Genomic DNA, 25,035 nt, shown 5'->3' with positions numbered 1-25,035 from the left:
CTGCTTTATGACTTGCTCCTCCCAGTCATTGCCCCTTTCCAGCCTCATAACATGTTTTTTTCCCCTCCCAGTCAATCTGCTTCTCTCCTGTGTTATATCCTGCTTTGCCCCTCTTCTGCTTAATAACATGCCTTGCCCCTCCCAGTCATTCCCCTCCCCTGCCTTATGTCTTGCTCCTCCCAGTCACTGCCCCTTTCCAGCCTCATTAACATGTTTTGTCCCTCCAAGTCTATCTGCTCCTTTCTTGTGATATATCATTCCTTGGCCCTCCTCTGTTTAATAGCATGCCTTGCCCTTCCCAGTCATTCCCCTCCCCTGCCTAATGTCTTACCCCTCCCAGTCATTTCCCTCCCCTGACTTATGTCTTACCCCTCCCAGTCATTCCTCTCCCCTGCCTAATGTCTTACCCCTCCCAGTCATTTCCCTCCCCTGACTTATGTCTTACCCCTCCCAGTCATTCCCCTCCCCTGATTTATGTCTTACCCCTCCCAGTCATTCCCCTCCCCTGCCTTATGTCTTACCCCTCCCAGTCATTCCCCTCCCCTGCCTTATGTCTTACCCCTCCCAGTCATTCCCCTCCCCTGCCTTATGTCTTACCCCTCCCAGTCATTCCCCTCCCCTGCCTTATGTCTTACCCCTCCCAGTCATTCCCCTCCCCTGCCTTATGTTTTGCTCCTCCCAGTCATTCCCCTCCCCTGTCTTAAGACTTGCTCCTCCCAGTCATTGCCCCTTTCCAGCCTCATAACATGTTTTTTTCCCTCCCAGTCAATCTGCTTCTCTCCTGTGTATCCTACTTTGCCCCTCCTCTGCTTAATAACATGCCTTGCCCTTCCATTCCTTCCCCTCCCCTGCCTTATTTCTTGCTCCTCCCAGTCACTGCCCCTTTCCAGCCTCATAACATGCCTTGCCCCTCATAGTCAATCTGCTCCTCTCTTGTGATATCATTCCTTGGCCCTCCTCTGCTTAATAGCATGCCTTGCCCCTCCCAGTCATTCCCCTCCCAGTCATTCCCCTCCCCTGCCTTATTTCTTGCTCCTCCCAGTCACTGCCCCTTTTCAGCTTCCTAACATGCCTTGCCCCTCCTAGTCAATCTGCTCCTCTCCCTTCTGTATAGTCTCATTACATCATTTTACTATTCCTGTGCCTCTTCTTGCCTGACAGCCCTTTCCACTTAGTATGGCCATAAATCAGTCACCCTACCTCGCCCCTTCTGTCAGTCCACCCCACCCTTTTTCTGCTCCTTCTCCGCCCTATAACATGTCCTGCCTCTTGTACATCTGCCCCGCGCCTCCCCATCAGTCTGATCTCGCCTGCTCATCCATCCCTTCATCCTCTGTGAGTCTTGCTCCTCCCCTTGCTTGGTCTGGCCCCACCTCTTTTTGACATCACACCGCCTGGTTTACTAATGGCCATGACAGGCTGTATATGGTTTACAGGAAGGGCTGCTTGTCCCCTGTGTATCCATTTATAATATATGAAAGACGAAAGGACGGAGATGACACGAGTATAAACTGATCAATACATTGATTACCCAGGATGTTTGGAGGGGACAGACGTGTGGCGGGTCAGAGGGACCGTCTATTCCTCTCGCTCCCAGCATGCGGATCATCAGATATTACTTACACCTTATGTTCTGTAAATGATGAACGATCACCATTGTTGCGGGGATTAGTGGCGCGGGGATGGCGGCTCGCTACGTAGCCGTGATCAATACGGAGTGAGGTGACATTCCTGGAGATCGTTAGAGTTTTCTGCATCATCAGTTTGACAGATGAGAGGAAACGTCAGCCATTCGTCATATGGAAATAACCCGAAAAATTCCAACCACTCAGACGACATTCGGCATCGAATATAAAGAGCGAATGGGAGAAGAGCTTACACGGGGCACGCTGGGACTGGCAGTAAAGGATGGATTACAAAGGCCACCTTTTATCTGCCTGAGAAACTACTTACCTGCTGAGACCCACCTGCCAAAATTACATCTATTATGTTGTTTAAAGCCGAACTCCAGGCAAACCGCTAAATGCACAGATGGAATACAGAAATGGAAGTCGTTTTACCAGCCAAAGGATCTGTATTTATGTCCATCCAGCCCTGAGATTCACACAGCTCTGCTGCACAGCATAGATAGACAGGAGACCTGTTTGGCCAATCGGTGATCACATGATCAGGACCTCGCACAGAGGTCCCGTACAACGATCGGTGTTCCACTGTGTCCAGAGGATACGGCGGGCACCGGATCGCGGTGCTGCGCGCTCCCGGGGGCCACGTACAAGCAGGAGGCAGTTTATAAATGGCCACCCGACCCTGCAGTGTCACCGTCCGGCCGTTTATATACATGGGCCGGACGGGAGGTGGTTAATGGGGACTCTGATGGGGATTTTCCTTTGCCCCGCATGTATCTGTAACAATGTGGCCCTCATACTGAACAGTATGGAGACGCCGAGTATAAATGGTGATAAATTCTGCCAACGTGGAGCCCGTCCTCAGAGGCGGGAATTTTTCCTCCATATTGGAAGACTTTACATTTCTGGTTCAATGCGGGAGGGGGGGGGGGATCAGATCTGCCCGTGTATGATGTGAATGTACGCCGCTCTGCACTCTCCGGTGGATCGGTTGGCGGGCGTTTCTTTCATCCATCTCATCCTTGGAAAGTGAGATGTATGAGAAGAAATGTCTGGGTGCGATGGAAGATTTCTTGGCTGTAAACAGAAATTGCGTTCTTTGCGTTTCTGAGAAAGGTGGACGCCTGATTGTCGCACATTCTCTTCCGGCAGGCCGAGGGTTAAGTGAATTAATCCTGCGCCACTTCCAGGAATCGCCCAATTAGATACGGATGTCCTCTAGGCGCTCCGATTGGAGCTACACTGAAATGTGCGCTCAGATTTATGGTCTGCCGGGGTAGTTTGCTGGGAATGAACCTCTATCCAGGACCTTCATATTCATGGACCCTCCAGTCCCTCCCCACTCCACTACAAACACCCACACAGCGGGATGTGAACTGTCCTCTGATATCCCTCCACTCATTACATAGTGCAGCAGAGCTCCTCACAGTGACTGTAGGGGGAATTGCTAGGTGATCTGTGTGTGACACCGCTCTCCTCAGTGGCTGTAGGGGGTCCCCTGTGTGGGCTGTCCTTCCAGGGTCTCCTGTACGGAATGTCTTCTCTGGGAGTCTTTGCCGTTGACTGTCCTTTTTTGAGGGTCTCCTAAACGGACTTTCTTTTCCGGGGGGTCTCTTGTATGGACTGTCCTCTCTAGGGGGTCCCCTGTGAGAAATCTCCTGCGTGGGCTCTCCTCTCCTGGGGGTCTCCCACACAGGCTTTCCTATCCAGGGGGTCTCCCGCATTTGCTGTCTTCTCCTGGGGGTCACCTGTACAAAACTTTCCTCTATGTGGATCTCCTGAGTGAACTTTCTTCTCTGTGGGGCCTCACTTGAGCAGGGGGGGGGGTGTCTCCCACTTGGGCTGTCCTCTCTTGGAAAAGAGAGGGGGGGTTGTCACGTTGGCTGTCCTCTCTGGGGGGAAGAGGGTGTCTCCTGCACTGGCTACCCACTCCAGGGGGTCTCTTTACAGACTTTCCTCTCTGTCTCCTGCGTGCGTGGACTTTTCCTCCCTCCGAAGGTCTTCTGCATGGACTGTCCTCACCAGGGGGTCTCCTGCCTGGGTTATCTTCTCTGGGAAGGGAGGGGTCTCCCACATGGGTGTCCTCTTCGAGGGGGGGGCTCCCACGTGGGCGGTTCTCTTTGGGGGGCTCCCACATGGGCGGTTCTCTTCGGGGGGCTCCCACGTGGGCGGTTCTCTTCGGGGGGCTCCCACGTGGGCGGTTCTCTTCGGGGGGCTCCCACGTGGGCGGTTCTCTTCGGGGGGGGCTCCCACGCGGGCTGTTCTCTTCGGGGGGGGGGCTCCCACGCGGGCTGTTCTCTTCGGGGGGGGGCTCCCACGCGGGCTGTTCTCTTCGGGGGGGCTCCCACGCGGGCTGTCATCTTTGGGGGGGGTCTTCCACGCGGGCTGTCTTCTTTGGGGGGGGGGGTCTCCCACGCGGGCTGTCTTCTTTGGGGGGAGGGGGTCTCCCACGCGGGCTGTCTTCTTTGGGGGGGGTCTCCCACGCGGGCTGTCTTCTTTGGGGGGGTCTCCACGCGGGCTGTCTTCTTTGGGGGGGTCTCCCACGCGGGCTGTCTTCTTTGGGGGGGGATCTCCCACGCGGGCTGTCTTCTTCTTCGGGAGGTGGGTGTGTTCCATGCTGTCTGTCCTCTCCGGGGGTGGGGGTGGGGGGGGGTTGGGAGGGCACCTCCTATCCTGGTTGTCCTCTCCGTGGGGGGGGGGGGGGGAAGGTGGGTGTGTTCCCATGCTGTCTCCTCTGCGGGGGGGGGGGGGGGGGTTGGGTGGGCACCTCCTATCCTGGTTGTCCTCTCCGGGGGGGGGGGGGGGGGAAGGTTGGTGTGTCCCCTATGCTGTCTGTCCTCTCGGGGGTCTCCTGCTCAGGCTCTCTGCGTCCCCTTCGTTTAGTGCCTCCCGCTTCATGTTTGTGTTCAGCCAATTATCCGTATAATGATTCCCGCAGTCACGCCGGCCGCAGAGACTTTTATGATGCGATATCTCTCCTCCGCCCCGCGCCGCAGTCAATCACATATTTAATTTGACATTTTATTTTCACGTTGGCTTGTTCATGCAAATCTGCTCTCCCCCCCCCCCCCCCCCCCCCCCCCCCCCCCCCCCGAGGATTGGCCGCTCACCTCTCGCTTGTTTCCTAGAAACATTTCCTTCCCGGCCAATTTACAAGCCGGCTGATTGAAATTCCGCTGTGAAGGTTACAGATAAATTCAGAAAGGCCTTTTCCTGCGTGCCAGTCATCTGTTATCGATGCTCTTTTTTATTCATTCATGCTTTATTATATTACCCCCCCCCCATCCAATCTTCCCTGCTGCCTCTTCAGGACCAGTGTGATGCCATCTTCCTTCTGGCCGTGGATTGCCCCCGGGTGTCCTCTGTGTGGACTTTGGCATCATGAAGTTGCATTGTGCAGAATAAAACGTTTTCATTAGAAGGCCTTTACCGCCTTCTGTGTCTCTCAGGTTCAACCACCTTTATTGTCCAATCCAGAGAAGACACAAATTCCATTTTCCCCACTTGATGATGATTGTCTTCACCGTGTTCCATGGTATATCTAATGCCTTGGAAATTCTTTCGTCCCCTTCTCCTGACTGATACCTTTTAACAATGAGATCCCTCTGATGCTTTGGAAGCTCTCTGCAGACCATGGCTTTTGCTGTAGGATGCGACTAAGAAAACATCAGGAAAGACTGACTAGAACAGCTGAACTTTATTTGGGGTCAATCAGAGAACTTTAAATGATGGCGGGTGTGTACTGACTCCTACAGTCAGGTCCATAAATATTGGGACATCGACACAATTCTAACATTTTTGGCTCTATACACCACCACAATGGATTTGAAATGAAACGAACAAGATGTGCTTTAACTGCAGACTGTCAGCTTTAATTTGAGGGTATTTACATCCAAATCAGGTGAACGGTGTAGGAATTACAACAGTTTGCATATGTGCCTCCCACTTGGTAAGGGACCAAAAGTAATGGGACAATTGGCTTCTCAGCTGTTCCATGGCCAGGTGTGTGTTATTCCCTCATTATCCCAATTACAATGAGCAGATAAAAGGTCCAGAGTTCATTTCAAGTGTGCTATTTGCATTTGGAATCTGTTGCTGTCAACTCTCAAGATGAGATCCAAAGAGCTCTCACTATCAGTGAAGCAAGCCATCATTAGGCTGAAAAAACAAAACAAACCCATCAGAGAGATAGCAAAAACATTAGGCGTGGCCAAAACAACTGTTTGGAACATTCTTAAAAAGAAGGAACGCAGCGGTGAGCTCAGCAACACCAAAAGACCCGGAAGATCACGGAAAACAACTGTGGTGGATGACCGAAGAATTCTTTCCCTGGTGAAGAAAAACACCCTTCACAACAGTTGGCCAGATCAAGAACACTCTCCAGGAGGTAGGTGTATGTGTGTCAAAGTCACCAATCAAGAGAAGACTTCACCAGAGTGAATACAGAGGGTTCACCACAAGATGGAAACCATTGGTGAGCCTCAAAAACAGGAAGGCCAGATTAGAGTTTGCCAAATTGACATGTAAAAAAGCCTTCACAGTTCTGGAACAACATCCTATGGACAGATGAGACCGACATCAACTTGTACCAGAGTGATGGGAAGAGAAGAGTATGGAGAAGGAAAGGAACTGCTCATGATCCTAAGCGTACCACCTCATCAGTGAAGCATGGTGGTGGTAGTGTCATGGCGTGGGCATGTATGGCTGCCAATGGAACTGCTTCTCTTGTATTTATTGATGATGTGACTGCTGACAAAAGCAGCCGGATGAATTGTGAAGTGTTTTGGGAATATTATCGGCTCATATTCAGCCAAATGCTTCACAACTCATTGGACGCTTCACAGTGCAGATGGACAATGACCCAAAGCAGACTGCAAAAGCAGCCAAAGAGTTTTTTAAGGGAAAGAAGTGGAATGTTCTGCAATGGCCAAGTCCATCACCTGACCTGAATCCGATTGAGCATTTCACTTGCTGAAGACAAAACTGAAGGGAAAATGCCACAAGAACAAGCAGGAACTGAAGACAGTTGCAGTAGAGGCCTGGCAGAGCATCACCAGGGATGAAACCCAGCGTCTGGTGATGTCTATGCGTTCCAGACTTCAGGCTGTAATTGACTGCAAAGGATTGCAACCAAGTATTAAAAAGTGAAAGTTTGATTTATGATTATTATTCTGTCCCATTACTTTTGGTCCCTTACCAAGTGGAGGCACATATGCAAAACTGTTGTAATTCCTACACCGTTCACCTGATTTGGATGTAAATACCCTCGAATTAAAGCTGACAGTCTGCAGTTAAAGCACATCTTGTTCATTTCATTTCAAATCCATTGTGGTGGTGTATAGAGCCAAAAATGTTAGAATTGTGTCCATGTCCCAATATTTATGGACCTGACTGTATTTAACATGATTGTGAATGTGATTGCTTAATTCTGAACACAGATACATCCCCATATATAAGAGGGTGTGCACACTTATGCAACCATTTTTTTTTAGTTTATGTTTACTTATGTTACACCTGTATTTAGGGGGTAACAGGTAGAGCATCCACCACCTCACCCCCAGATCCACCCCTCTTTGTGACCGTGGGAAGGAGACCTTCTCCGCACACCAGTAGTCACAATCTGAAAACAGCGTGGCCGTGCAAGGCTCCTCCCACACGGCTGTGCCATTCATTCACAGAGTTCTGAGAGTGAATGCCTACAAGCACCGTCAGCCATTCCAGCTGACAACTTGTTTTCAATGAACTGTGAGGGCGCTGGTGAGCAACCTAGAAGTCCATTGGCCTTCCTGAACTTCAGTAACTACCTGCCTATGCAGGAGGTACGGCAGACCGTGTACTGACAGTCTACTAGAGCCGGACATTGCGCCTGCGATCTGCAGATCATGGGTGCAATGCTTTACAGGTTCTCAAGAAATAAAAGAAAAAAAAAAATGCACTTTTTTTTTTTTTTTTTTTTTTAACCTGAAAAAAAAGTGCATTTATTTATGTAAAAGTGAACCTATCCTTTAAGTTTTTCATTTCTGTTCCTTAACCACTTCCAGTCCGGACGCTTTTCCCCCCCTTCCAGTCCGGACGCTTTCCCCCCCCTTCCAGTCCGGACGCTTTTCCCCCCCTTCCAGTCCGGACGCTTTTCCCCCCCTTCCAGTCCGGACGCTTTTCCCCCCCTTCCAGTCCGGACGCTTTTCCCCCCCTTCCAGTCCGGACGCTTTTCCCCCCTTCCAGTCCGGACGCTTTTCCCCCCCTTCCAGTCCGGACGCTTTTCCCCCCCTTCCAGTCCGGACGCTTTTCCCCCCCTTCCAGTCCGGACGCTTTTCCCCCCCTTCCAGTCCGGACGCTTTTCCCCCCCTTCCAGTCCGGACGCTTTTCCCCCCCTTCCAGTCCGGACGCTTTTCCCCCCCTTCCAGTCCGGACGCTTTTCCCCCCCTTCCAGTCCGGACGCTTTTCCCCCCCTTCCAGTCCGGACGCTTTTCCCCCCTTCCAGTCCGGACGCTTTTCCCCCCTTCCAGTCCGGACGCTTTTCCCCCCCTTCCAGTCCGGACGCTTTTCCCCCCCTTCCAGTCCGGACGCTTTTCCCCCCTTCCAGTCCGGACGCTTTTCCCCCCCTTCCAGTCCGGACGCTTTCCCCCCCCTTCCAGTCCGGACGCTTTTCCCCCCCTTCCAGTCCGGACGCTTTTCCCCCCCTTCCAGTCCGGACGCTTTCCCCCCCCTTCCAGTCCGGACGCTTTTCCCCCCCCTTCCAGTCCGGACGCTTTTTCCCCCCCCTTCCAGTCCGGACGCTTTTCCCCCCCCTTCCAGTCCGGACGCTTTTCCCCCCCCTTCCAGTCCGGACGCTTTTCCCCCCCTTCCAGTCCGGACGCTTTTCCCCCCCTTCCAGTCCGGACGCTTTTCCCCCCCTTCAGTCCGGACGCTTTTCCCCCCCTTCCAGTCCGGACGCTTTCCCCCCCCTTCCAGTCCGGACGCTTTTCCCCCCCTTCCAGTCCGGACGCTTTCCCCCCCCTTCCAGTCCGGACGCTTCCCCCCCCTTCCAGTCCGGACGCTTTCCCCCCCCCTTCCAGTCCGGACGCTTTCCCCCCCCTTCCAGTCCGGACGCTTTCCCCCCCCTTCCAGTCCGGACGCTTTCCCCCCCCTTCCAGTCCGGACGCTTTCCCCCCCCTTCCAGTCCGGACGCTTTCCCCCCCCTTCCAGTCCGGACGCTTTCCCCCCCCTTCCAATCCGGACGCTTTCCCCCCCCTTCCAGTCCGGACGCTTTCCCCCCCCTTCCAGTCCGGACGCTTTCCCCCCCCTTCCAGTCCGGACGCTTTCCCCCCCCTTCCAGTCCGGACGCTTTCCCCCCCCTTCCAGTCCGGACGCTTTCCCCCCCTTCCAGTCCGGACGCTTTCCCCCCCCTTCCAGTCCGGACGCTTTCCCCCCCCTTCCAGTCCGGACGCTTTTCTCCCCCTTCCAGTCCGGACGCTTTCACCCCCTCCCCCCCCCCCCCCCCCAGGCCAATTTTCAGCTTTCAGCGCTATCACACTTTGAATGAAAATTGCGCGGTCATGCAACACTGTACCCATATGAATTTTTTAGCATTTTTTTGAGACCGATAAAACTGGGTTTTTTTTTTTTTGCTATGTAAATGTCCAAAAATTTTGAAAAAAGTGTTTTTCTTATGAAATTTCAAAATAAATAATATTTCATTATAAGTCTTGGCCAAAATTTATTCTGCTATCTTTTTAGTAAAAAAAAAAATTAGTTTATAACCAAAAATTACATTTTTTTTTTAAATTTTTACTACATTTTTTATTTTATTTTTTTATATTTGTTTTGGTTTTTTTTTTTTTTACATACTGTCACCCTAGCAGTACAGTGTCACCATGGTGACACTGTACTTGTGGGGGGGTGATTTTTTTTTTTTTTTTCACTGATTGCTTTTACACCCATAAAGGCTGTAAAAGCAATCATTTCTCCTTCTCTCTGGCTGCATTCTTGCAACCATTGAGAAATACTGTGTGAGCTGTGATTGGTCACATCTTGTCACATGGTGCAAGGCTGTTGTGAATAGCCTTGTACCATGTGATCTCTGTGATCATTCACAATTTCACACGTAGTAAGCAATGATTTCACAAGTGACATCTTGCTTACTACTCTGCATGTGATCACTGATTGGCCAATCAGTGATCACATGATCGGGACCTTGCAGAGAGGTCCTGTACAGCGATCGGTGTTCCACTGTGTCCGGAGGAAACAACGGGCACAGGATCGCGGTGCTGCGTGCTCCCAGGGAGCGCGCACAAGCAGGAGGTGGGGAGGCTGTTTATATACAACGGCCGGACGGGAGGTGGTTAAATCACTACAATGCACACAAAAATGATTTTTTTTTTCTATGTTCAGCGATGAGGAATATTCTGGGTGTATGATGGGAGTTATACTCCATGTGGGATCTCCATTATCTGACCGCCTGTGATTAGTAGGATGTTGGTGCCATATGTGGAGTGTCAGAATTCTGCTGACATCAGGCGTTCGGTGTGATAACACAAATATACGTGGAGTCTTTAGGCTCGTCTCTTCCCTCCAGTTTTACACTCTGACCTCCAGGCTCGCTCATCCGTCCCAGCATTAAATATTCTGTCACTTCATGTCCCCGAGGGATCCCAACTGAGACGGGAAGAAAACACAGCGGTATTCAGGCCCCCTCCGTCCCCTCCCCATTGGCTGGGTCCTGGGTGACACAGAGCGCAGGGGGGCTATTAATCTTCTTGCCATGCCTGTCTGGAAAACAATTAGCTCAGAAGAGAAATTAATTTTCCTCTGTTTCCAGTGAATGGGTTAAATAGTTATTGATATAACACCGATCGGTCAAATTAAACATGCACTGAAAACACAAAGCGGTTTATAAACAGGAGCAATCGGCTGTGAGATTCGTGGATGAAGTTATCCTGCAGTCAGACCTGTCACTGAACCTCTGTCATGGGCCCCTTGTACCACATGGATGATGCCATCCCAAAGCCAGACCAGTCATTGAGCCTCTCATGGGGCCCCTTGTACTATGTGGATGAAGCCATCCTGAAATCAGAACTGTCAACGAACCTCTATCTTGGGCCCCTTGTACCACATGGATGATGCCAGACCAGTCATTGAGCCTCTCATGGGGCCCCTTGTACTACGTGGATGAAGCCATCCTGAAATCAGAACGGTCAACGAACCTCTATCTTAGGCCCCGTGTACCACATGACTGAAGCCATCCCAAAGCCATGCTTGTCATTGAGCCTCTATCCTGGGGGCCCCCTTGTACCACGTGGATGAAGCCATCCTGAAATCAGAACTGTCAACGAACCTCTATCTTGGGCCCCTTGTACCACATGGATGATGCCAGACCAGTCATTGAGCCTCTCATGGGGCCCCTTGTACTACGTGGATGAAGCCATCCTGAAATCAGAACAGTCAACGAACCTCTATCTTAGGCCCCTTGTACCACATGACTGAAGCCACCCCAAAGCCATGCTTGTCATTGAGCCTCTATCCTGGGGGCCCCCTTGTACCACGTGGATGAAGCCATCCTGAAATCAGAATTGTGAATGAACCGTTATCATGGTGCTCTTGTACCACATGGATGATGCCATCCCAAGGCCAGACCAGTCATTGAGCCTCTCATATGGCCCCTTGTACCAAGTGGATGAAGCCATCTTGAAATCAGAACTGTCAACGAACCTCTATCTTGGGCCCCTTGTACCACATGACTGAAGCCATCCTTGTCATTGAGCCTCTATCCTGGGGGTCACTTGTACCACGTGGATGAAGCCATCCTGGAATCAGACCTGTCAATGAACCGTTATCATATTGCCCTTGTACCACATGGCTGAAGCCATCCTTGTCATTGAGCCTCTATCCTGGGGGTCACTTGTACCACGTGGATGAAGCCATCCTGGAATCAGACCTGTCAATGAACCATTATCATATTGCCCTTGTACCACATGGCTGAAGCCATCTCAAAGCCATGCTTGTCATTGAGCCTCTATCCTGGGGGCCCCTTGCATCATGTGGATGAAGCCATCCTGAAATCTACCGTTATCATGGTGCCCTTGTACGACATGGATGATGCCATCCCAAAGCCAGACCTGCCATTGAACCTCTTTCACAGGGCTCTTTTACCAAGCAGATGACACCATCCTGAAGTTGTATGTGTTGATCAGCCTCTGTCATGGTCATGAGGCCCTTGGATGATGCCATCCTTCAGTCAGCTCCACTGATTAGCCTCTATCGTTGGGCCCTTGCACTAAACAGATGACAAAATCCTGCAGTCAGACCTGTCAATTAGCCTCTATTATGGGGGCCTTGAACCACGCAGATGACACCATACTGCAGTCAGATCATCTGAAGAGCCTGTATCATGGGGCTCTTGGATGACAAAGATGATGCCATGCTGCAATCAGACTCATGGATGAGCAGATGATGCCATTCTGCAGTCAGACATGTCATTGAATCTCCATCTTGGGGCTCTTGTACCTCACAGATAGCAGCATCCTGAAGCCCGTCATCAAACCTTTGTTCATGGGGCCCTTGTACCATGCGGATGATGACATCCTGCTGTCAGACCTGTTGATGTGACTCTATCATGGGGCCCTTGTACCTCATGCATGACACCATCCTGCAGTAAGACCTTTCATTAAACCTCTTTTATGGGGCTTTTGTACTTCACACATAGCACCATCTTGAAGCCAGTCCCATTGATGAGTCTCTATAATGGGGTCCTTGCACTTTGCAGATGATGGCATGCTGAAGCCAGTCCTATCAGTGAGCCTCTGCCTTGTAGATGATGTCATCCTGCAGTAGGACCCCTTGATGTGCCTCCATCATGGGGCTCTTGTACTTGATGCATGGCACCGTCCTGCAGTCAGCATACCCTTATTGAACCTTCGTCATGGGACTCTTTTACTTGGCACATAGCACCATCCTGAAGCCAGTCCCACTGATACAATGGGGCCCTTGCACCTCGCAGATGAAGCCACCTTGAAGCCAGTCCTGTCACTGAGCCTCTACCTTGTGAATGACGTCACCCTGCAGTAAGATTCATTAATGTGCCTCCATCATGGGGCCCTTGTACCGCATGCATGACACCATCCTGCAGTCAGATCCCTCATTGAACCTCTATCATGGGGCTCTTGTACTTGGCACATAGCACCATCCTCAAGCCAGTCCCATTGATAAAAATGGGGCCCTTGCACCTTGCAGATGACACCATCCTGAAGCCAGTCCTGTCACTAAACTGCTATCATGGGGCCCATACACCTCACAGATTGTCATCTTGAAGCCAGTCCTGTCACTGAACTTCTATCATGGGGCCCTTACACCACGCTGATGATGCCATCCTGCAGTCAGATCTGTCATTAAGCCTCGATCACGAGGCCCTTGCATCTTTTGGATGATGTCATCCTGCAATAGGACCCTTTGATGAGCCTTCATCATGGGGCCCCTGTACCTCATGTATGATGCCATCCCAAAGCCATACCGGTCATTGAACTTCTATAATGGGGCCCCTTGTAACATGTGCATGAAGCCAGACCTTTCACTGAACCTTTATCATGGGGCCCTTGCACCATGTGGATGACACCATCCTGCAGTCAGACCCCATCATTGAACCTCTATCACGGGGCTCTTGTACTTTGCACATAGCACCATTTTGAAGCCAGACTCATTGATGAGCCTCTATCATGGAGCCCTTAAGCCTCATGGATGATGCCATCCTGAAGCGAGTCCTGTCACTGAACCGCTATCTTGGGGCCCTTGCAACTCACGAATGATGCCATCCTGCAGTCAGACCCGTCATTGAACCTCTATCATGGGGCTCTTGTACTTTGCACATAGCACCATTCTGAAGCAAGACCCATTGATGAGCCTCTATCATGGGGCCCTTACAGCTCACGGATGTTGTCCTCTTGAAGCCAGTACTGTCACTGAACCACTATTATGGGCCCCTTACAACAAACGGATGATGCCACCCTGCAGTCAGACCTGTCACTGAGCCTCTATCATGAGGTCCTTGCACCTTGTGGACAACATCATCCTGCAGTAGGACCAGTTGATGAGTCTTCATCATGGGGCCCTTGTACCTCATGTATGATGCCATCCTGCCCTCGGACCCATCATTGAACCTCTATCATGGGCTCTTGTTCTTTTTACATAGCACCATCCTGAAGCCAGACCCATTGATGAGCCTTTATCATGAAGCCCTTACACCTTGCGGATGACGCCATCATGAAGCCAGTCCTCTCTCTGAACCGTTATCATGGGGCCCTTGCACCACACGGAAGATGCCATCCTGCAGTCAGACCTGTCACTGAGCTTCCATCATGGGGCCCTTGTACCTCATGCATGATGCCATCCTAAACAGTCAGACCAGTCACTGAGCCTCCATCATGGGGCCCTTGTACCTCATTCATGATGCCATCGTGCAGTCAGACCTGTCACTGAGCTTCCATCATGGAGCCCTTGTACCTCATTCATGATGCCATCCTGCAGTCAGACCCATCATTGAAGCTCTATCATGGGGCTCTTGTACTTTGCACATAGCACCATCCTGAAGCCAGACCCATTGATGAGCCTCTATCATGGAGTCCTTAGACCTTGTGGATGTCGACATCCTGAAGCCAGTCCTGTCACTGAATCGCTATCATGGGGCCCTTGCACCACACGGATGATGCCATCCTGCAGTCAGACCCATCACTGAGCCTCCATCATGTGGCCCTTGTACCTCATGTATGAGGCCATCGTTTAGTCAGACCCATCTTTGAACCTCTATCATGGGGCTCTTGTACTTTGCACATAGCACCATCCTGAAGCCAGACCCATTGATGAGCCTCTATCATGGAGTCCTTACACCTTGTGGATATCGCCATCCTGAAGCCAGTCCTGTCACTGAATCGCTATCATGGGGCCCTTGCACCACACGGATGATGCCATCCTGCAGTCATACCCGTCACTGAGCCTCCATCATGGGGCCCTTGCACTACCTGTTCTATAAGTCCCATAAATGTCAGCGTTTGCTGAGCCCATAAGTCTGCAATCATCTGGACACACTTGGCTGGTTTTAGTGTGTAATTCTTATCCGGATGACATCATTGTCCCCCCCACCCCCGGAGGTTATGGGGGCTTATCAGGGAGAGGATGAGTCATGGCGGTACGTCGTCCGTCCGATCGTTTAGTATGCGGCTTGTGTTCTCGCTCTGTATTACCTCGTTATTGCCTCAGAGCTGTAGAAACATCAGGTTGAGGATCGTTAATAGCCCAATATTGTGTGTTAGCGGTTTGAGATGACATCATTCCCTATTGTCGGCTTTGTGTGGCGGAATGTGAAATATGCTGCCGTAGCGATGCCATTTATCATGTGTGGCCCCGGCTTCACTCGGCAGCTGAGAGCGACAGACAGATTTATAACCGGGCGATATTGAGTGGCCTGTCTTTCCATGCCGTAACCAGCTGCTAAACCATCTCCAACCTGCTGACAATACCCCCCCCCCCCCATGTACACTTACCTCTGACAGTGCTGTTGCCCAGAGCGACCAGTCCATTCTATAGCACCACAAACTTGTATAATAAATGTATAACACCCCAGTGTCTTCTCTGTACTGCCAGAGAACAGTGAAATCATTTATATTCAACAAAAAAACCTGCGCACAAAAAATAATTTATTTTTTTTTTAAATTCACAAACTAATGCTGCTGCTCTTTGTTGACAAATCCAGCAAAAAATATGTAAAAAAAAAGCGCAAAAAATTATATAAATATAAATAAACATAACATATATAAAATAATAATGTCCAAGTCAAAAGTGAAAAAACAATAAAAAGTCCCAATCCAAAAGAAAAAATCTGATATCCAATGTGCTCCAAAGAAATAGCGTGCAGAAGAAACTTCCGTGTAATAACACCATCCGTGATAACCAACATATATTGCACTCACCAAATGTAATGCACTCTCAAAAAATGAAAAAATGTAGTCAAATACGCTTTGGGATATTAAATATCCTGCCAGTAATTTTTTCCTGTTTTCTTTTTCTTTTCCTTTTCCTGGGTCCAGTCCCGGCCGTTCGCCCATCACGTATGATGGTGAGATTGTAATGATGAACCATGTCTACAAGGAAAGATTTCCCAAGGTGAGTCGGAGAGTCCGTATAGAATCAGAGTGTAGTATTCACAGTGCGGTTACCCGTAGCAACCAGGAAGACTGATCTTTCCGTGGTCTGACCACAATGTACAAATATCTGGTTGCTTTGATTTATTGGACTCCATATAGAACTTTTTGCTTTTTTGCAGCTTTACTGAATCGGCAGCATTGTAGACCTGAGTCTGCTATAGTCTGTGTTACTGGGATAGCGGAGTGGTCAGGGATTGTCCAGGATTATGGGAGGCAGAGGATCACTGGGATAGCCAAGAGAAGAGCCAACACTGGGGTCAGCGGATGGGTGGGAGAGCGAGGGGTGTGTGGGAGAGCAGGGGGTGAAGGGTCAGGGGGTGTGTGGGAGAACAGGGGGTGTGTGGGAGAGACGGAGGGGGTGAGTGGGAGAGACGGAGGGGGTGAAAGGTCAGGGGGTGTGTGGGAGAGACGGAGGGGGTGAAGGGTCAGGGGGTGAGTGGGAGAACAGGGTGAAGGTCCGGGGGATGTGTGGGAGAGCAAGGGGGGTGAAGGTTCAGGGGATGTGTGGGAGGGCAGGGGGTGAAGGATTGGGGGGGGGGGGTGTTGGAGAGCGAGGGGGGTGAAGGTTCAGGGGATGTGTGGGAGGGCAGGGGGTGAAGGGTCGGGGGATGTGTGGGAGAACAGGGTGAAGGTCCGGGGGATGTGTGGGAGAACAGGGTGAAGGTTCGGGGGATGTGTGGGAGAACAGGGTGAAGGTTCGGGGGATGTGTGGGAGAACAGGGTGAAGGTTCGGGGGATGTGTGGGAGAACAGGGTGAAGGTTCAGGGGATGTGTGGGAGGGCAGGGGGTGAAGGATTGGGGGATGTGTGGGAGAACAGGGGGTGAAGGGTCGGGGGATGTGTGGGAGGGCAGGGGGTGAAGGGTCGGGGGATGTGTGGGAGGGCAGGGGGTGAAGGGTCGGGGGATGTGTGGGAGGGCAGGGGGTGAAGGTTCAGGGGTTGTATGGGAGAGCCGGGGGGTGAAGGGTCAGCAGGTGTGTGGAAGAGTGGGGGAGTGAAGGTTTAGGGTTTTTGTGGGAGAGCAGGAGGTGAAGGTTTAGGGGTTGTGTGGGAGAGTGGGGGGGGAAGAGGGTGAAGGCTCGGGTGATATGTGGGTGAGCAGGGGGGTGAAGAGTCAGATTATGTGTGGGAGGGGAGGGGTGAAGGGTCAGGTGATGTGTGGGAGAGCAGGGGGAGGGTGAAGGGTCTAGGGAGAGCTAGAGTGGGGGGGGGGGGTGAATGCTCAGGAGTAGTGAAGGACTGCGGGATAGTTTGGAGAATGGGGGTGAAGGGTTGTGGGATGTGTGGGCGAGCGGGGTGTAGGGTTGTGGGATGTGTGGGCGAGCGGGGTGTAGGGTTGTGGGATGTGTGGGCGAGCGGGGTGTAGGGTTGTGGGATGTGTGGGCGAGCGGGGTGTAGGGTTGTGGGATGTGTGGGAGAGCGGGGTGTAGGGTTGTGGGATGTGTGGGCGAGCGGGGTGTAGGGTTGTGGGATGTGTGGGCGAGCGGGGTGTAGGGTTGTGGGATGTGTGGGCGAGCGGGGTGTAGGGTTGTGGGATGTGTGGGCGAGCGGGGTGTAGGGTTGTGGGATGTGTGGGCGAGCGGGGTGTAGGGTTGTGGGATGTGTGGGCGAGCGGGGTGTAGGGTTGTGGGATGTGTGGGCGAGCGGGGTGAAGGGTTGTGGGATGTGTGGGCGAGCGGGGTGAAGGGTTGTGGGATGTGTGGGCGAGCGGGGTGTAGGGTTGTGGGATGTGTGGGCGAGCGGGGTGTAGGGTTGTGGGATGTGTGGGCGAGCGGGGTGTAGGGTTGTGGGATGTGTGGGAGAGCGGGGTGTAGGGTTGTGGGATGTGTGGGCGAGCGGGGTGTAGGGTTGTGGGATGTGTAGGGTTGTGGGATGTGTGGGCGAGCGGGGTGTAGGGTTGTGGGATGTGTGGGCGAGCGGGGTGTAGGGTTGTGGGATGTGTGGGCGAGCGGGGTGTAGGGTTGTGGGATGTGTGGGCGAGCGGGGTGTAGGGTTGTGGGATGTGTGGGCGAGCGGGGTGAAGGGTTGTGGGATGTGTGGGCGAGCGGGGTGAAGGGTTGTGGGATGTGTGGGCGAGCGGGGTGTAGGGTTGTGGGATGTGTGGGCGAGCGGGGTGTAGGGTTGTGGGATGTGTGGGCGAGCGGGGTGAAGGGTTGTGGGATGTGTGGGCGAGCGGGGTGTAGGGTTGTGGGATGTGTGGGCGAGCGGGGTGTAGGGTTGTGGGATGTGTGGGCGAGCGGGTGAAGGGTTGTGGGATGTGTGGGCGAGCGGGGTGTAGGGTTGTGGGATGTGTGGGCGAGCGGGGTGTAGGGTTGTGGGATGTGTGGGCGAGCGGGGTGTAGGGTTGTGGGATGTGTGGGCGAGCGGGGTGTAGGGTTGTGGGATGTGTGGGCGAGCGGGGTGAAGGGTTGTGGGATGTGTGGGCGAGCGGGGTGAAGGGTTGTGGGATGTGTGGGCGAGCGGGGTGAAGGGTTGTGGGATGTGTGGGCGAGCGGGGTGTAGGGTTGTGGGATGTGTGGGCGAGCGGGGTGTAGGGTTGTGGGATGTGTGGGCGAGCGGGGTGTAGGGTTGTGGGATGTGTGGGCGAGCGGGGTGTAGGGTTGTGGGATGTGTGGGCGAGCGGGGTGTAGGGTTGTGGGATGTGTGGGCGAGCGGGGTGTAGGGTTGTGGGATGTGTGGGCGAGCGGGGTGTAGGGTTGTGGGATGTGTGGGCGAGCGGGGTGTAGGGTTGTGGGATGTGTGGGCGAGCGGGGTGTAGGGTTGTGGGATGTGTGGGAGAGCGGGGTGTAGGGTTGTGGGATGTGTGGGCGAGCGGGGTGTAGGGTTGTGGGATGTGTGGGCGAGCGGGGTGTAGGGTTGTGGGATGTGTGGGCGAGCGGGGTGAAGGGTTGTGGGATGTGTGGGCGAGCGGGGTGTAGGGTTGTGGGATGTGTGGGCGAGCGGGGTGTAGGGTTGTGGGATGTGTGGGCGAGCGGGGTGTAGGGTTGTGGGATGTGTGGGCGAGCGGGGTGTAGGGTTGTGGGATGTGTGGGCGAGCGGGGTGTAGGGTTGTGGGATGTGTGGGCGAGCGGGGTGAAGGGTTGTGGGATGTGTGGGCGAGCGGGGTGTAGGGTTGTGGGATGTGTGGGCGAGCGGGGTGTAGGGTTGTGGGATGTGTGGGCGAGCGGGGTGTAGGGTTGTGGGATGTGTGGGCGAGCGGGGTGTAGGGTTGTGGGATGTGTGGGCGAGCGGGGTGTAGGGTAATGAATATGTGGGAGAGCAGGCTGTAGGTCAGGGGAATGTGTGGAGGACTGGGGTGAAGGAGTGGGGAGTACGGGAGCAACAGATGTGTGGGATGATGGGGGTTGTTGGATGTAATTTGGAGGACGGAGTTGGGATATGTGGGGTGATGGAAGGATGTTTGTGTTGAAGGGGTTAGAGAATGCCTGGGATGATGGATGTAAGAAGAGTATGGACGGGGTCAAGGGTTACGTAGGATGTTTGTTGATGGGGGTCAGTAGATATGTGATGTGGCAGGAGTCAGCGGCTGTGATTTGGAGGATGCAGTCGAGGTGCATGTGGGGTGATGGGGTGGATGTGGTTGGAGGTTGTGTGGTGTGAAGGATTGGGGGAAGCCTTGGATGACTGAGGTGTGGGGTGACGGGAGTCTTAGGGATGTATAGGGTGATGGTGGCTGTTGGATGTGTTTTGGAGGATGGATTCAGGGTGTATGTGGGGTGACGGGGATGAATGTGGTTGGAGGTCATGTGGGGTGAAGGAATTGGGGAAGCCTTTGATGACTGAGGTGTGGGTTGAAGGGGCGAGGAGGTGTGGGTTGAAGGGGCGAGGAGGTGTGGGTTGAAGGGGCGAGGAGGTGTGGGTTGAAGGGGCGAGGAGGTGTGGGTTGAAGGGGCGAGGAGGTGTGGGTTGAAGGGGCGAGGAGGTGTGGGTTGAAGGGGCGAGGAGGTGTGGGTTGAAGGGGCGAGGAGGTGTGGGTTGAAGGGGCGAGGAGGTGTGGGTTGAAGGGGCGAGGAGGTGTGGGTTGAAGGGGCGAGGAGGTGTGGGTTGAAGGGGCGAGGAGGTGTGGGTTGAAGGGGCGAGGAGGTGTGGGTTGAAGGGGCGAGGAGGTGTGGGTTAAAGGGGCGAGGAGGTGTGGGTTAAAGGGGCGAGGAGGTGTGGGTTAAAGGGGCGAGGAGGTGTGGGTTAAAGGGGCGAGGAGGTGTGGGTTAAAGGGGCGAGGAGGTGTGGGTTAAAGGGGCGAGGAGGTGTGGGTTAAAGGGGCGAGGAGGTGTGGGTTAAAGGGGCGAGGAGGTGTGGGTTAAAGGGGCGAGGAGGTGTGGGTTAAAGGGGCGAGGAGGTGTGGGTTAAAGGGGCGAGGAGGTGTGTGGTGAAGGGCTGAGGAGGTGCGGGGTGAAGGGCTGAGGAGGTGCGGGGTGAAGGGATGTGTGGTGAGGAGGTGTGGGGTGAAGTGGTGAAGGGGTGAGGAGGTGTGGGGTGAAGGGGTGAAGGAGTGAGGAGGTGTGTGAAGGGATGAGGACGTGCGGGGTGAGGAGGTTGTGGAGTGGTGGGGTGAGGAGGTGTGTGGTGAAGGGCTGAGGAGGTGCGGGGTGAAGAGATGTGTGGTGAGGAGGTGCGGGGTGAAGTGGTGAGGAGGTGAAGGGGTGAGGAGGTTGTGGGGTGAAGGAGTGAGGAGGTTGTGTGGTGAAGGGGTGAGGACGTGCGGGGTGAGGGTGGAGTGAGGAGGGAGAGGGGGTGAGGAGGTGGTGGGGTGAGGAGGTTGTGGGGGGGGTGAGGAGGGTGTGGGGTGAAGGGGTGAGGAGGTTGTGGGGTGAAGGGGTGAGGAGGTTGTGGGGTGAAGGGGTGAGGAGGTTGTGGGGTGAGGGGGTGGGGAGGTGTGGGGTGAAGGGGTGAGATGTGGGGTGGTGGGGTGAGGAGGTGTGGGGTGAAGGGGTGAGATGTGGGGTGGGGAGGTGAGGAGGTTGTGGGGTGAGGTGTGTGGTGAAGGGGTGAGATGTGGTGGGGTGAGGGGGTGAGGAGGAGATTTTGTGGGGTGAGGAGGTGTGGGGTGAGGAGGTGAAGGGGAGAGATGTGGGGTGAAGGGGTGAGGAGGTGTGGGGTGAGGGGGATGATATGATCAGATCTCCATGTAGTGGTGTGATACGGACAGCACAATGCAGACTCTCGTAGTCGCTCTCTCATGTTGAGGAATATGTGGTCACCATCGCCTGCGTTCTCTTCATTACTTCAGCCATTGTTTCCTTCAGGCCACGGCGCAGATGGAAGAGCGATTGGCGGATTTCATCAGCAGCAATACTCCGGAGAATGTGCTCCCTTTGGCAGATGGCGTCCTGAGCTTCATTCATCACCAGGTGATCGAGCTGGCTCGTGATTGCCTGGCCAAGTCTCGTGATGGACTCATTACTTCCCGCTACTTCTATGAGCTTCAGGAGAACTTGGAGAAACTGCTGCAAGATGTGAGTGTCTGTCATAATCGGGCCTCTGATTGTAATGGGTTTAACCCCATCATGTTGAGTCTCGCTTCTTTTGTGGGAAACAAGGTACCTGCACTTGGATGCACTCCCCCTCCACCCAATCCGCTGTTCGTTAGGCTGGCCATACATTTATACAATTTTCTCGAGAATTTTTGTTTAGATTTACCAAAAACCATATATTAGGTCAAACCTAAACAACACTTTCAATTGTATCCAATTAGGCCGGCCCTTGCACTACATAGTTCAAGTTATATCTAAAGGAAATTGGGCAAAAATTGAACAGAAAATGGTATAGTGGATGGCCAGCCTGAAGTGACTTGTGGGGTGGGTATCAGTGTGGAGGAGTGGGTGGCCTCATTTGCATACAGTCCATCCTAATTAACCACCACATGTGATGCTGAGCCTCCATGATTGAAAGAACTAAGAACTCAGCTAATGGAAGGTGGTGGGTCTGAAATAGTTGGAGGAGGAAAGTGCTAGATGATGCTGGACGTCCTCCAGCCAAGAAATGAGGCGCAGCTCTGTCTGACTTGCTGCAGCTTCTAATGCACATTGTGAGAAGCTCACAGTGTGCAGTGAAATCGGAGTAAGCCATTTCAGTCCAGGGGAGGAGCCAGTACACCTGTGCAGGAGTGAAAAGGAGGAGCCGGCACGCCTGTGCAAGAGTGAAGGGGAGGAGGCGGCACGCCTGTGCAAGAGTGAAGGGGAGGAGGCGGCACGCCTGTGCAAGAGTGAAGGGGAGGAGGCGGCACGCCTGTGCAAGAGTGAAGGGGGGGAGGAGGCGGCACGCCTGTGCAAGAGTGAAGGGGGGGAGGAGGCGGCACGCCTGTGCAAGAGTGAAGGGGGGGAGGAGGCGGCACGCCTGTGCAAGAGTGAAGGGGGGGAGGAGGCGGCACGCCTGTGCAAGAGTGAAGGGGGGGAGGAGGCGGCGCGCCTGTGCAAGAGTGAAGGGGGGGAGGAGGCGGCGCGCCTGTGCAAGAGTGAAGGGGGGGAGGAGGCGGCGCGCCTGTGCAAGAGTGAAGGGGGGAGGAGGCGGCGCGCCTGTGCAAGAGTGAAGGGGGGAGGAGGCGGCGCGCCTGTGCAAGAGTGAAGGGGGGGAGGAGGCGGCACGCCTGTGCAAGAGTGAAGGGGGGGAGGAGGCGGCACGCCTGTGCAAGAGTGAAGGGGGGGAGGAGGCGGCACGCCTGTGCAAGAGTGAAGGGGGGGAGGAGGCGGCACGCCTGTGCAAGAGTGAAGGGGGGGAGGAGGCGGCACGCCTGTGCAAGAGTGAAGGGGGGGAGGAGGCGGCACGCCTGTGCAAGAGTGAAGGGGAGGAGGCGGCACGCCTGTGCAAGAGTGAAGGGGAGGCTGTTTGTTGCGGTGCACCGTGCGTTTTCCTGCAGTGCTCATTGATGCGAGGTAGGTACTATGTGCATTGCTCTGCGGTGTTGTAAATGTAGAATGGTATCCCAGTGCACACATACAGAAGCCACCAATGCACCTTTGCTACGGATCACCATGAGGCTGAAGGTGGCAGAAGGTGGTGCATTGTGTTGCTGAAAATGCTTGCAGGAGCAGCTTTCCTTGTGGTAAGGTGAGCTGCCACCCTCTTCCAAATGAATAGGCTACTGTAACGCAGCAAACCTCAAGGCGCACACAAGTGTAACCACTTCCCGGCCAGCCCATGTACATAAATGGCCGGATGGGAGTGCTGCCGGAGCAGGTGGACGTTTCTAAATGTCCCCCCGCATCCATTGCCTGTACACGCGGCACCTCGATCAGTGCCTGCTGTGTTCTTTGGACACAGCGGAACACCGATTGCTGTACGGGACCTGTGTGAGGTCCCGATTCATGTGATCACTAATTGGCCAATCAGTGATCACATGAATAGTAGTAAGCAAGATGTCACTTCTGACATCATTGCTTACTACGTGTGAAATCTGTGAATGATCACAGAGGTCACATGGTACAGGGCTATTCACAACAGCCTTGTACCATGTGACAAGCTGGGACCAATCACAGCTCACACAGTATTTCTCAATGGCTGCAGGAATGCAGCCAGAGAGAAGGAGAAATGATTGCTTTTACACCCTTAAAGGCTGTATAAGCAATCAGTGTAAAAAAGGAAGAAAAAAAAATCTTCATCACCCCCCACAAGTAGTACAGTGTCACTACGGTGACACTGTACTGCTCGGGTGACAGTATGCTCAAAAAAAGAAATCAATAATATAAAAAAAAAAATTAAAATGTAAAAAAAAATTTAGAGAAATTTATAATTTTTGGTTATAAACTAATTTGGGTTATTTTTTTTTTCTTACTAAAAAGATAGATGAATATATTTTTTGGAGATTTATGAAGAAAGATTTATTTGCAAAATTGTATAAGAAAAACACTTTTTTTTTTTTTTTTTCTTTTCAAAATTTTTGGACTTTTTCATTTATATAGCTAAAAAAATAAAAAATCCCAGCGGTGAATAAATACCACCAAAATAAAGCTTTATCTGTCTGAAAAAAATGCTAAAAAATTCACATGGGTACAGTGTTGCACGACCGCGCAATTGTCATTCAACGTGTGATAGCTCTGGAAGCTAAAAAGTGGCCTGGACTGGAAGGGGGGGAAAGTGTCCGGACTGGAAGGGGGGGAAAGTGTCCGGACTGGAAGGGGGGGGAAAGTGTCCGGACTGGAAGGGGGGGGAAAGTGTCCGGACTGGAAGGGGGGAAAGTGTCCGGACAGGAAGGGGGGGAAAGTGTCCGGACAGGAAGGGGGGGAAAGTGTCCGGACAGGAAGGGGGGGAAAGTGTCTGGACTGGAAGGGGGGGAAAGTGTCCGGACTGGAAGGGGGGGAAAGTGTCCGGACTGGAAGGGGGGGAAAGTGTCCGGACTGGAAGGGGGGGAAAGTGTCCGGACTGGAAGGGGGGGAAAGTGTCCGGACTGGAAGGGGGTGAAAGTGTCCGGACTGGAAGGGGGGGAAAGTGTCCGGACTGGAAGGGGGGGAAAGTGTCCGGACTGGAAGGGGGGGAAAGTGTCCGGACTGGAAGGGGGGGAAAGTGTCCGGACTGGAAGGGGGGGAAAGTGTCCGGACTGGAAGGGGGGGAAAGTGTCCGGACTGGAAGGGGGTGAAAGTGTCCGGACTGGAAGGGGGGGGTGAAAGTGTCCGGACTGGAAGGGGGGGGTGAAAGTGTCCGGACTGGAAGGGGGGGGTGAAAGTGTCCGGACTGGAAGGGGGGGGTGAAAGTGTCCGGACTGGAAGGGGGGGGTGAAAGTGTCCGGACTGGAAGGGGGGGGGGAAAGTGTCCGGACTGGAAGGGGGGGGGGGAAGTGTCCGGACTGGAAGGGGGGGGGGAAAGTGTCCGGACTGGAAGGGGGGGGTGAAAGTGTCCGGACTGGAAGGGGGGGGTGAAAGTGTCCGGACTGGAAGGGGGGGGTGAAAGTGTCCGGACTGGAAGGGAGGGGGGGGAGTGTCCGGACTTGAAGTGGTTAAACAGTCCCTCACTGCCAGCAAACTTTCATTTCTTGCCTTTTTGCCAACAGTACCCATAGGGCTGTTTATCTAAGAATCCTCACCCCCCCCCCCCCCCCCCCGCTCTTGTATTTGGCCCGGAGCTTGTATACATGACAGGTTGCTTGTTGCATGTAGTCCCTGATACCCCCACTAGGTTTGCTGTTTTGGGAGTAAAATACTTGTTGACAGGTAAATACATACAGTGTCTGTGTCTCCGTATTAGAAGCAAGCACAGAACTGTGTATAGTTGACCGTTAGAGCTAAACTCCAGGAAGCCCAACCCCCTCCCTTG

General features: G+C 53.4%; 1 protein-coding gene across 1 annotated transcript in view; it reads left to right on the top strand.

Annotated features, from left to right (window-relative positions):
• The window catches only part of LOC149428160 (microtubule-associated serine/threonine-protein kinase 2-like), a gene marked incomplete at its 3' end in the record, with an annotated part of 29,407 nt that extends 8,033 nt beyond the window's left edge, over nt 1-21,374 (top strand). The window contains exons 3-4 of the mRNA XM_089667648.1: nt 15,677-15,752; nt 21,036-21,374. Of these exons, the coding sequence (XP_089523774.1) occupies nt 15,677-15,752; nt 21,036-21,374 (415 nt within the window). The remainder of the gene's footprint in view (nt 1-15,676; nt 15,753-21,035) is intronic.
• Between the last annotated feature and the right edge of the window lie 3,661 nt (nt 21,375-25,035).

This window comes from Staurois parvus, unplaced genomic scaffold, assembly GCF_062004578.1.
Source record: "Staurois parvus isolate SC_StPar_1 unplaced genomic scaffold, SC_StPar_1.0 ptg003461l, whole genome shotgun sequence".
NCBI classification, from domain to species: domain Eukaryota; kingdom Metazoa; phylum Chordata; class Amphibia; order Anura; family Ranidae; genus Staurois; species Staurois parvus.
Note: the sequence above shows the minus strand (reverse complement) of the source record. Positions and strands in the feature narration are given on the sequence as shown.